The following is a 13,651-nucleotide window of genomic DNA, read 5'->3' on the forward strand; positions in this document are numbered from 1 at the left end:
TTTATTACATGAAATATAACTCAAACATACAACACTAAGCAGGAACTGTGTTGAAATAAGAGATGTATTTCGACCTACTAATATCTTAGCTTCTGTTAAAATATATCTGTGTTGCAATTATGGTTGTGGTTTCAGTAAATTGTACCAACAATATTAGTAATATTTTGGTCCCCTTTCTATTGCTTTCATCAATGGTACTACTAGTGTTCTCAACAAAGAGATGGAAAAATGTAAGACCATTCAGTAAGGTAAGAGATTAGTGGTAGAGTCTGAATGGACTCTCAGTCGAGTAACCTCTTGTTGGGGTTCAACAACTCTTTGTGAACCTCTGTGGATGAAGAAGTACATTAAAAAAAAACCCTATTGTGCCCATCAGGCACAAATTGCTACATTGTTCTGTAGCTGGGAGTAGAAGGCTTACCAGCAAGTATCCCTGCTAGTTTTCTTCACAATTATGTAAGTGCAATGATAAAGAAAGTGCATGAAGATATCAAAGGTTTCAAAGAATGAGGTTACTCTTGTTATAGTAAGAGACTGGAGTGTGGAAAAGCTTCGGAGTTTCAGAATAGGAGCCTGTCTATCCTCTGGGGCAATTTTATGATGAATGCAGCGATTTTTGTGTGTAATATTTGAAGGTGATTACTGGAGAAATATTTAAGAGAGAACAAAAGAAAAAAACACCTTGGGAATAATCCTATAAATGTAACTTTCTTTATATTGGGAGTTAATGCAGAGACAGAAATAGCTGTTTATGAAATGCCATCGTTTTGTTTGTATGTCAGCATTAACGTAACACAGGTATCTTTCTTGTTCTGCTTTTATTTTATTTCACGTTTTTGAAGTTTCATCACATACTTGCATATACTGAAATATTCATAGGTAGATTTTCTGGGATCAGTGCCTCACTCCTGCCTTTACATCAGCATGTTTTTGTACTTTGCATCATGACAGCACGTTCCACATCGTAGAAGTTAACTGAAGATCTATCCGATCGACCACTGTTGATCTGCATTTCAAAACTGAGAAATGCTCAATTGGAAGTGCTAGAAACTGAAAGCTTTTATGTGAAAAATCACCGAATAACAGCCTAAGAGTTGTACAGATGTTGCCACCGCTGTACAGGTGTTTTGCCACAACACTTAAGGCTGTTTTTAGTTTTGGGAATGATACTTTCATGTTAACTTACAGTTTCTGAAGGTGTGGTGGACTCGAATGCTTTATGTGGGACTCTGTTACTGAGAAATTGATGTTAGCATTTAAACTATGCATGCTGATATATGGTAATTACTCTTGAGCGAAGTGGCATGTAACTCTAATCAGAGATTTTTTTCATCTCTGAAAAAAGACAGCTTTGCAGAAAAATTCCTTTAGGGAACATTTAGATCAGCCAAACTGACAGAAAATGCTTTTTTAAAATTGTTTTGAGTAAAATCTAGCTGTAGGAAAAGGATCTGTTTGGATTATGTCCAATAGATAAATATTCTGTTTAGAACAGCGTTGCAACCGACCCTTCCACGCCATCTCTCATACTACTCTTAAATGAATAGAAGGCAAACTAAAAATTTTTTTTTTCTGAAGTGAAGATTCATTACCAGAAGATTCAGGTTTCTGTTCAATGCTGTATAGGCTCCCTGTAACTACTGTAAATTGGTAAACAAGTTTTGGTATCTGACTACTTTCTGGTAGATTGTTTTTCCTTTTTCATGCAAACATAATACAAACCATACTAATTCCCTGTTACCAATATACCTGTTAGCTTACATACATTTTACTAGTGGTGTTTTTCCACTTTTCAGATGGCATTTAACATCAAGCCTTTTTCCAATTTCTAGTGTTAAAACTTTTTTCCACAGAAAAGTCAGTAAGGAGTTTGAGTTAATAATATACTATACTACATCATTATTAGTTTTATTTGCTAGGTTAGGAGGTAAATTTTATGAGGTGTTTAGACTACTTTTAACCTGCAAAAATAATGTCCTATAAACTCATGAAAAGTAATGAGGCTATTACTTTCTACTTTTGCAGTCTTCTAGTTTAGTAAGCACAGACAGGTTTGTAATTTTGAATAAATACACACCAGTTGTTGAACTGTTGTTAGTTTGATGTATAGTTAAAAAGTAGCCATTTATTTTTTAACATTTGATTTTGTTTGTACCTTCTGTAATCTGTGTTCATTTTCTACACATAATATATATAATTTCAGACTGAAATTCAGAAATCCATGGGAAATAGTGTGAGGACATTGGAAATACGATTCCTTCAAGGAATAATTCAATAAAATTTAAAATGGAAATGAAAAAGAGATAGTAGGCTATTTGGTAATGTGGTAATAAACATAAAGTGGAAAAAGGCAGTCTTTAAAATAAAATAAGTACTTTGTGGAATACATATTAATTTGTGTTTATGCTCAAGAAAGATGAACACAGTATAGTGATATGAGAGTTCACATGTTGTGTAATTCATCTTGCTATCTATTAACCAAGAATTTTGGAAACTTAAATTACTATTTTAGAGTCTTTTGATGTCAAATCAACATTTTTCATAAAAATTATGCAATATGAGATATTGACAGAGTGGAAAGCTGGTGTCAAGGATTACAAACTTACGATTATTTTGGTAATATTTTAGCATTAGAAAAAAAATTAGTTTCAAACATCTAGTAAAGTTGCTTGAAGATGCCATTTTTTTCAGTTTAACAATGCTAACAGCAATTTTAAAAGTTACTTTAAAATCCAATTTATATCAAGATTACTTGGCAGGCATGTGAATTAGAGCAGAGCTGGTATACCTTTCTTCTCTGATAGCCTCTCTGTACACAGTTGATGTATTGTTTTAGTGATTTTTATTAAAGCAGTTAATAAAAAAAATCTGTGAAAACTAAACTGTCTTGGGTAAGACAATTTTTGGCAACATAACAGCTTGTGTGAGCTTGATTGATAGTTGGCAAACTGGCTGGGTATAAGGGGTCACAGTAAATAGAAACACACTCAAGAAAGGTTAGAAGGGGAATCCTTTCGGGATCACAAACAGCGTCAGGACCGGGGTGTGTTGAATCAAAACAGGTGATGGAAAACAGCTTGTTGAGGGTAGGTAGTCAGCAAGGTTATGGAGAAGGGAGAATGGCTGTATGAAGAGCCCAGTATTTGATGGTGTTAAGTTAGAAGTAGTGTTTTCAAGACAGGGAATGTATTTGTGGAGCTGAGTAGAGCATATATAACAACATGTGCTTACTTTGAAGATAAAACCTCAGTGTGAGGCAGGAGCAAGAGCTAACAAGGTCCCATGATGTGTAAACAGAGGGATTAGGTATAAATCAAGAGAGATAATGTTACTTTGCTGTAAAGCTCTAGTCAGACTGCAAGTGGAATATTGTGTCCCATGCTGGACTTGGAGACTAAAAAAAAACCCAAACAGACTATTTTGATCCCTGGAAGGTAGGAAGAGGGCAAAAAGCTTATTTAAGGATTAGAACGTTTGTCTTATGAGAGAGGATTTGAACAACTCTGCATGCTTAGCCTTATAAGACATCAAGGGCAAGAAGAGTTGATTACGGTGAGTAAGTGCTTACCGGGGCCCTGCTGAGACCTGGGAGGGAGGTGCGTGCAAAATGCAGCAGTGCTGTGGAGTGAGCAGCTGTGATGGCCTTGTGTCTATTGTAAATTTATGATGTGCATTATAAAGGAGTTTCTCTTCAGTACAGCAAGGATGCACCTTATTAATACTAACTGAAGTGATTGCAGCAGGCAGTGCTGACATTTAAAGGCAAAAAAATCATATTATTGTTGATTTCGGTAAGCTTTCAGCTGGGTCTCTAATTGAGAAATTTGGCTGAATAAAGACCAATAACGAAACTATGATTGACTTTATTCACTGTGAAGGGGTTGCATTTTCATCTGAAATGTATTACAGGATACGACCTTTACAGAGTACATTTATTTGTTAAAAACCTGTTGGTAACATATTGGTTTGACATCAAGATAACAAGATTGCTCCTTGACTGCTGTGATTCTAGATATTCTTTTTCTATGGGTCTGTCATCAGCTGCGCTGTTTAATATCAGTAATCTGTAAGGACAAAATCTGACTAACAAAAAGATCCTCTTGTAGAGAAGGTGGATGCCTGACACATTGGAAGGAAAAGCTCATAGAGCAGAGAAGTACTGCAGTAATCTATGGCAGACCTGCTCAATAATGATAAAATGATTAAAAGACCTGACTGGGCATCTGTCTGGTTGATTGTGTCGGAAATGCATAGGTGCATATTTTTGCTAGTGCATGGGCAATGTATAACGCAGCTTTTGGCAGCTGCTGTTCTCTTAAATAGCCTAAAACTGTTAGGAGGTGAAGTGCATAGATGCTATCAGTGAATATTCATTAGAAACTTTGTGTTTTGACAGCAAAACTTTTACTTTAATAGTATTTCTGATTTGACATGTTAATGTAACAGTTCGCTATTGAATCTCTGCTACTTATTATTTAACCTACAGCACAAGAAAAGTAGAATTTAGCAGATCTTCTTTTTTTCTTTTATGAAGCATGGAGATGATTTTAGGAGCTGGCAACTTATTGTTTTGTTTTGAAAATCGATGTTGGCTAATGTTCAGAAGCACAATATTCCTGGGTTCTATCATGTTTGGGAAAAACACAAGGCTGTTAGCCAAATGTTTTGTTGTGCTTCTCACTAGAGAGCAAGCATGGACTATAAAATATGCATATGGAATTATTATTATTTTTTACATTTTAATTTGTAGGATAGGTGTAATTGATTCCAAATTTACTTACAGGAGTATTTTACTTAGTTTCTGTCTGTATAAGGTGATCAATATGGACTACATCCTTTGGCTGTCAGGAATTTTTGTATTGGTTTGTAATCAGACTTTTCTTATGGTGTAGGGCTGTGGCAAGAAGGAGCTTTGCCACTACAGTACCACTATAATAAATAGCCAAGCACTACATCCTTCAGTGGTCCTGTCCATAAGGTACCAATGCTTTGTTTTCTGAAGCTTTACTGAAGAAAAATGAAAAGTTTTCTTGTAGTGAAAAAAAATAAGAGCAAGGTATTGTCATGGATTTCAACAGGACCTTTGAACTATGTATGCTGGTTCTGTAATTCTGATGTTTTGCAAACTACAATGAATATATTGTTTTTAATAACTATCTAAAATAATCTCGTTATGTTTATTTCAGATGAACTTGCAAATTCATCAGAAACCAGATTGTCCTTGGAAGATCTCTTCAGAAAAGAGTTCATAGTCCATAATCCAGAAGCCAAATGGATTAATGGTAAGTGTATAATCTCTCACATAATTTGAAACTATGTAATAATTTCGAGTATTGAATGATGTCACTGTCCAGACACTGAGAAAGAATCAGTTAAAATTTCAAACTCTTGAAATTGGCCAGTGTCCTGGTTTCCTTCTGAATCATGTCTGTTTCATTAATTTTTGAAGTGGTTTTCTAATTTTAAAACTCCGTCTAGTAGAAACTCACTAAAATTTTCTGTTTATGTTACTGATCCAGTTTGGAGGCAGTGATGAAGAGTTGTTTTTAAGAACTGGATCTTGTTTATGGATTCACAGGAAGATCAATTCAGAAAATTAAATTGTTCTATTAATATCTGAACTTGAGATTTGAGAACTGGTTCTAACTCTTCACATCTGGAATGGATTCTTAGATATTTCAATATACTTGTACAGCTCTTAGTCATTTTCTGATGTCTAGAAATTGTATTTAATGTTCTACTTTATTAAATGATTTATAAATGGTATGCAGATTCCCAAAGAATTATGCAGTTTTAATGTGAAAAAGAAAACAAATTCATTTTCCACTCATCAAACTCCTTTTCTCTTCATCACATGGGTTGTCCACATTCTTTATGTTTGCAAGAAATGTACAAGTAACACAATAGTGACCATTGGTTTTGTGTCTATAGTTGGATCTTTGTATTACTCCAGGTGTTATAATCAAAGGCTTTGTGCAAAATAGAGTATTGTTAAGGAGTGCTCTATGGAAGGTAGGAGACTGGAAGTCTGGTGACTGTGTATGTAAATTCAGGATAACTTTGCATGGGAAATAATGATTCAATTATATTCAATTATATTAATTCAATCTAGTAATAACTAGAACTGGTTTTCATTTGTAGGAAGCTATATGACTGAACTGAATTTTTGCTTTATTAGATACTCTAAAGAATGAAACGGGCATAACAAGTGTAAGTGCATTTCAAAAAAAAGGCTAAAAAGGGAGAAAAGTATGGTCAGTCTTCTTTTTCCAGGACCAGCTCTGGCGTTATTTGTTATCCAGTAGTTTAGGGGTAAGAGAGGGAAGGCTCAGCTTAGTTTCCTGCCACTCCCTTTCCCCCAGCTATTCCAGTGACCATACAGTTGCTGAGATGCCCTTACTTTCTTCTTTGGACTGGTTTCTGTCTTCAGTCAGTGCCAAAAGCTCTGGTACTGGGTAAAGCCAGAGCAGTGCTATTGCCAAGAGGAACAGTATCTTGTGGTTGGCAGAAAACTTTTTTCCAGTTAAGACTGTTTGGCTAATTAAAATGTAAAGCAATGTTTGATTAGTTTGTTGTTACCTGTTAAATTCACAAAGCAACTGCCTTTGACCCCACCCTACTTGAAAAATTCTGCTCCTAATTGTCAAATGAAGTTATTACAGACACAGTACTGTCAGTCAAAGTGGTCACTAAAAGCAGGTAAGTAGGTAATGGAACAAGATCCTTACACTAGTTCTATACATTACTCTTGCTACTCAAAAACTCCATGAGGTTACTCATCTAAGAACACTAGTGGTCATTTATAACGTGCATAATATTCTATGCATGAAAACATTACTAATTTCAAAACCCAGGACAATAAAACTAAAGGGTTAATAATTGAGTTATATTAAATATTGTTGATAATATAAAGCATTTATTGTATTTTTTTAACTGTGTTCTACAGCCTGTGATAAGATAAAAGCTTCTTTTAAGAGTTTTCCAGAAGTGGTAAAAACAAATGTAGAATTTGCTGCTCAACACTTGCTTGGATACAGGTTTCTTTTGTGATGTTCAAAATCCATCTTAAAAAACTCATACAATCGAAGATAATTTTAATAGTATCATGCGAAAAACAGACGTTGTAAGCAATCTAGTCTAAAAGCTATGAGGTTGTACAGTTATGAACTTTTCCATCTATTGAAAATAATATTAGAAATACTATTTAATAAAGAAAGGCCCTGTGCTTTATTAGCAGTACAGTTGTACTAATATCCAGTCTTTCTGCAGTGATGGTTTTCTCAGCCAATATGAGAACTCCTAAGGTTGCATTTAGGTGTTTTCCTGTGTTTATTTGCCAAAGAAGAAACAAAATCCAGTGGTACAAAAAAAAGGGAAGAATGGACTTTTTCTTATTAGAGTATGTGTGTGTATGGGAATTGGGGAAAACCTGTGGAAAATTAAGGGTTTTACTAATTGTTTAGTATTTCTGATAAGCACAGAAAAATTATGTATAGATTTTTTTTTTCTTGCATTTTCTTTGAAAATTCCCAATATGGTTAATGAAATCAATATCTTAGATAGTAAATAAAATGAGGAGGAGTCTTGCAAAGCAGCATTTCTGTTTCCTGCTTCTATTGTATTTTTAAGACTTAGGATAAGGTTGTGCTTTACTTTCCTGGCATGGTAACGTTGCACTGGTGGCATTATATGCACGGAGAATGAAATATATAACTTAATAGTCAGCATTCATTACTGTGAAGCTGGAGGGGAGCATTTGGCACTTTCTTTGGATATTGGCAGGGTAAGTGCTTCTGGACTCTGCAAAGGAAGATTTTAGCAGAAAATAAGTAGCTAGTTACTACTTACTAGTTTTTGCTCCTCTTGGGATAGAATAATTTGTATCCATCTGAAAGTTTTATCATCTTGACCTCCTGGGAAGGGATGGGAATAGAGATTGAAAAAGTGATTCCTGCTGTAAGCAGTTTTTGCAGGGTCTAGAGCATATTTTGTAGAAGAATGTCTGATTTAAGGATTTCAAGTGCTAGATGAATCACTTTGTTCTTAGGTAAGGTTTAGTATTTAACTGCTGCCATTTAATGAAACTTCCAGTACTGACGTTTGAATTTCTCTGGCATTATCTGCCAAACGCAATGTTATTTCTTCCTTGTTTGCAAGTTCCTCCACTACAAAAATCATCCCCATGTAGTTATTTTTGGTCTACTCTTTAATAAGAAAAGCTCTTATGTACAGAAGTTTTTACATTCCATTTCCTTTTCTGCTTGAAACTGAGTCCGTAATTTTATGTTCTTGCCACCAAAGGTAATAATTATGCAAATGTTTAAAGCTGCAGAGGAAATGTTGTTCTTTATGTGAGATAATCAGCTGTTGCCAAAGAAAAGAAAAGAAAAAATTGAGCTAGTTTTAAAAGTGACAAAATATATTCACATTTAATATAATTTGAAGATGTAGCTCTTCAGGTATCTTTCAGATTTCTTCCTCCCTTTTTTTCTTCTTTTTTTGTTTTACTTCAAAGGCAATTTTTTTTAAACCTGGCTTGGATTTTTGTCTTTGTAAGAATTTATGAAGGAAAGAGAAAGAAAATATGGATGATGGCTAGTATTTTTCTTGAAAATAATAACAGTAGTTTACTAAGCTTTTTCAATTATAGATCTGATCAACTGTATTTAAAAGGACATGGTGGAGAGCATACACAACTATCAATCAGTTCAATCCATGTAATCTGAAAGAGCGTTTGATTTCAGAAAGCTTTCCAGTTGCCTGACATAGTTTTGAAGATGTTAAACAAGAGTACATCTTCCTTTAGCATTATTGATCTTCAGGTTTTCTAATAGGAAGTGAGAATTTAAAATGCTGCCAGTGAATAATAAAAGTACTTAAATCACACAGCACATTGCTACTGATAAGGGCTTCGCATTAGATGGCAAAACAGCTTGGTTTACTTAAGTACAAAACTGCAATATAGTTTAAAATATCCGGAGTAATTAAATTGAAGAAAGCACTGCCGTTAAACTTCCCCTATGCTTTCCCTTACCAAAAAACTTGTTAGGAGACTTAATGTATGTCATATTGCTTATGTCTTGGATTCTAACCATTTTGCAATGGGGACCAGTCTCTGCTTCAGGTTGGGCACAGTGTCTCATTTCATGACCACAGTTTGCTTTATGAACATGTATCGTGAGTGCTAGTACAGTGCATTTAATGGAAGATGTGTGAAGTATTAGGGCATAGTTCTAAACTAGCTGTATCGGTGACAACAACAACTGTTCATCGCTCTGTTAGTTGTTCATAAACCAGTGTATGAATCATTGCTTATCTGCCAGTATCAGCAGGCTGCAGCTGTATCTTTGAACCATAGTGAAGCATTTTTTCAGGATATTTTCTTCATTTCTGTTAAGTTACTTAGAAATATGTATGCTGGCCTGTGAGAAATACTGAGGTGCTCAAAAGATTTGCAGTCTAATCCTTAGATCTTTGGTGGGGTACTTGCATCTCTTATTACCAGGGACTCTGGCTGTTAATGACAATAAAATTCAGAATCTTTGCCTTTATTCCTTCTGTGAATATGGGAGTTGCTTGCATTTTTGCTGTTTAGATAATCTTTGCCAACCTTTCCTATATGTGATAGAGTGCATTGACTCCTTGCTTGTATTGTGTCAGATGGGTATATAGTCAGCAAAATTATGATATATTTCATGTACCTGAATGAAAAGTGTTGGAGAAGGACCTGAAGTCTGAATGACAGCCTGCAGCAGGCTGTGCCCTGGAAGCCTGTCTTGTGCTGAAGCTCAGCAAATCACCTAAGTACCTGTGTACGTGCTTTATGGAGCTGGGAGGGATGTAGGCATCTTCTAAGGGTAAAACTTCTGTATGGTGCTTTGCTGAAATTGTGAGATGATAAAATAAATATCTCTCTCTTTCTGGCTTGCTTGCCTCTGGAGCAGCTGTCTGTTCCTGTATTCAGTAACCCTTGCAACACCGTGTCACAGGAAGTGTGTAGGGTAATGTGTATGGCTGGGCAGCATCCCATGTCTGCAGTCAAACACAGTCCTGCTGATGCAAGAGGATAGATTTTTGAGTAGTGAGGGAGACACAGAGAATAGATTTTGGAGAGTGAGGGGAGGTGGCAGGTGCCAGCGCAGAGGGAAGGACTTTCAGTGACACTTCAGGGAGGGAAGTGATCTTCAAGAGGACAAGGCACAATAGCAGAGATTCCCTCCTCCTGTAGGACTCTACACTTTATTCAAAATGGACTCATCTCACAAGCAGCAGCCCTTTCTGTCTTTGTGAGGAAGAGAGAAAATAAGGAAGTCATGGGGAGTCAGAATCAATAGGGGAAGGAAGACATTGACCCTTGTGGCAAGGGAAAGGACCTGGAGGGGATGAGGTGTTTCAAGAAGGGTCTCTTGCCTCATGGAGAAGCTGCATTTTCTCCACATATCAACCTTCTCCCTGCCTTTAGCCCTCGTAAACTCCTGTGCCTTGTCAGGCAGGAGCTGCTAATCCACACTCTGTGCCTCAAGTGGGCGGCTGCTGCCCTGTCCCATCACCTGCGGAGGAACGACAGCAATGCTGAAGCAGCGCTCTGTGTGTGTGCGGAGAGGAGGCAGATGGGGGGAGGCAGGTACAGGGAGGCAGTTGGTGCATCGTCTGCTGCAGGTGATACAGAAAAGCCTAAAATAGTTGGGGGTAGGTTTGTCCCTTGGTGTCATCCTGGTGAACACAGTTCTTTTCTTTGACCAATCAGGGTGAATATAAATGCACATTTTGATGAGAAATTTCTGGAGAAAGCACATATTTGTACCTCTTTCTTTTGTTGTAAAACCCAGTTTTTGGAATGAGGTTTATCATTTTGTCCAGCATAAAATCCTAGGTTGTGTGCCAGCAATCTCAGCAGGTATAACCTGTTTGGATTTAATTTCCAAATCAAATAATTTTTCATGCACATACGTTTTCAAGGCAAAGACTCTTCATCACTTCCCCTGCTGCCCCCCCCCCCCCCCCCCCCCAACAGTTTTAATGTGGTTTTTTGGAGATGATAAGAAACCACTCTATCCCAAGTCAGAAATATACACTCTGGCTTGAGAACAGTATCAAGGCAATAGATGTCTGGTTTTGTTTTAACTCAAGCTCTTGTATTTACTTGTTTTATTTTTGTTTTTATATTATTTCCAGATTTCCTGTATTAGCTTCAGCAGGGGCATGGCTTTCATTTCCTGAGTAATATTTACTAGTTCTGATGTGGGCATCTTTAGTCTCACACATCAATTTTATCAGCATGGAGAAAAAAAGAATGGGTGATGCCTACCCTTTTGAACATCAGTGAAACCAAGGGACTGGTTTATGGAGGAAATCCCCCCCCTCTTCACATTTTATTTAGCAAACATTTATTGTGTTTAGTAGAGTCTCTCTTTAAAAAAACCCAACCAAACAAAAGGAAATATTAAACTGCTTTTGCTTTACAGTTGAACAGTCACTTCACTGCAATATTTTGTAGACTGTGTTTTAAAGTTAGCATGGAAAGATATTACCTGGCTGGAGAAGTATTATTGCTTCTTATAACATGTTTGGTTTCCTTAAAGAGCAAATGAGACAGTAGCTTTCCATAGATTTATTTGTGGTTGTCCCCAGCACATTTCTCATGCTGTATACTGGCTTTATCACCTGGGGAGTGAGATGTGTAGAAGAGGGTTTTGCTTGAGCTGGTGCCTTCCTTAAGGCTCTCTTGGCTCTTGTCTATCCTGAAAAATTAAATAAAAAGTGAGTCTGGGAAACCTGGCATGAAGATGGTTGAAATTGCGTTAAAAATTGTGGATGATAAAAACAGAAGTGGTTTGGGAAGCACAGCACAGATTCCACAGTACCACCTGTGCCAATGTGTTCAGGAAACTATTAACATTTGACACTTTTTAAAGGAAGCTTTTCCTGTGCACGAGGCAAATACGAACTTTATCAGAGCTGAGCATGTTGTGATGTTTGCCAGTGGGTATGGGTCAAGTGCAAGAAATCAGTCCATCACTGAGCAATAAAAGAAGACAGATTTTGCTCCAGAAAGTTGTTGCTGAGTTAGAATCAATAAACAGACAAATATCTCTATTACAATTACATATCTATATATGTTGGAATTACTCTGGTTATTTATGATGGGTATTAAGAGTGAAGTCCTATATTATTTTTTTTTCCCATCCCTTAAATGAGATGAGTGTCTGAAGTGGCCAGGCTGGAGTGCAGCCATCGTGCACAAGTGCATTTTTGGTGTAGCAGGAGCTGTGTTTGGCATTCAGATATTTAGGCTGTGATATGATGCATTAATGTTCTGTCAGGGACTTGGGCAGAAGTGAAGAGAGGTATGTACAGTGGTGCTCTTGCCAGCTCTGCATATAGCATAGCTTTCGTTATTTATCTGAGGCTGTCTGTGCAGAGCCTGAAGCTGGAAGCCAGGCCAGGGAGTTTTGTTGCCTGCGGTTCAGTGTGAAGGGTTTATTTCTGAGTGGCAGCAGAGGGTGACTGGACTTTTCCCTGTGCAGGGAAAAGCTGCATGTAGAAGGGCAAGTAAAAAAATCCTAGATAGCACCCCAACCTTTGAAGGTTTTAGCTAAAAATCTTATTTCATAAAACTCTACCAGTGGTGTGAATTACCCACCCAGTTTTTGCCAAGTCTGAAGACTAAGTTTTGGAAAATCCCCAGAAAATTTTAAAAGATATATAGAGTGTCTCCAGGCTGGCTGAAGTTTCTCTCAGAAACTGATAAAAAGGGGAATAAAAGTTTTGATTGATAATGTTCCACTGATGTATTAAAATAACTTGTTAAACAAAAGAATTTAAACAGTGTTGTTGTGAAATTGATTGAATTATTAAATTCTTTCATTAGGGAATTAAGTGGAGGAGTTTGGGGCTGTATTTGCGCTGATGCTGAATACTTCCCTACAAGCCAGCTGTAGGTGGGTAATTGGTCATTCAGGGTAAGGTGGTGGAGGTAACCACCCCTGGTACCAGGCACATGCCTTCTTGTGTCCCTTGATGCAGGATTTGTGGCTTCTCAAACAATGGCCAATATTGGTTTAGGAAGAATTTTCATTTTCTTGTTTGTTTTTTTGGGGGTGGTTGTTTTTGTGTTTTGTTTTGGTTTTTTTTAAGTTTAGGTGCAGTAGTTCTTTGGTTTGGTTTTCTCTCCATTTCTCTTGTTAGAAAATGAATTTATTCTTAAATATTGCATGTGAAGAATGCATGTAAAGCAGAAGATAAATAACGTGATGTGCATAAAGCTACAAAAGTGTTAATGTGAACAGGAAATAGAAACTGAAATAAATTATTTTATGGAATATTGTAAGTAGGATTGCTAATGAGAAAGCATGAAATAATTTGGGTTGCAGCTGTTGCACGAATGTAACACGCACCTTAAAAACCAGGATGGGGTAAACCCTAGACTGTCTACTGCATGGAAGTGAAGATTTCATCTCATTTCTGTAGAGTTTATCAGAAAAAAAGATGTTCTTTTTCATCGATGATCATTATCACAAAGCAAATATTAATTTTCTTCCATGAAGCAGAGAAGCTGACATACTTCAGGTTCAGAGACTTGTCCTTGTGAGTGGATCTCACCTGTTTAGATGTCGTGGCTCTGCAGCTGTGGGACACTCACCAGGGTGGC

The 13,651-nt window shown here is 36.7% G+C and overlaps 1 protein-coding gene across 2 annotated transcripts in view; it reads left to right on the top strand.

Annotated features, from left to right (window-relative positions):
• Positions 1–13,651, top strand: part of DPP10 (dipeptidyl peptidase like 10) — a 555,641-nt gene that overhangs the window by 319,683 nt on the left and 222,307 nt on the right. For both annotated transcript variants that reach the window (XM_074828629.1, XM_074828628.1), the window contains exon 3: positions 5,187–5,282. In XM_074828629.1, coding sequence (XP_074684730.1) covers positions 5,187–5,282 — 96 coding nt within the window. The remainder of the gene's footprint in view (positions 1–5,186; positions 5,283–13,651) is intronic.

The sequence above is a fragment of the Strix aluco genome, chromosome 6, assembly GCF_031877795.1.
Source record: "Strix aluco isolate bStrAlu1 chromosome 6, bStrAlu1.hap1, whole genome shotgun sequence".
Classification (NCBI taxonomy): Eukaryota; Metazoa; Chordata; class Aves; order Strigiformes; family Strigidae; genus Strix; species Strix aluco.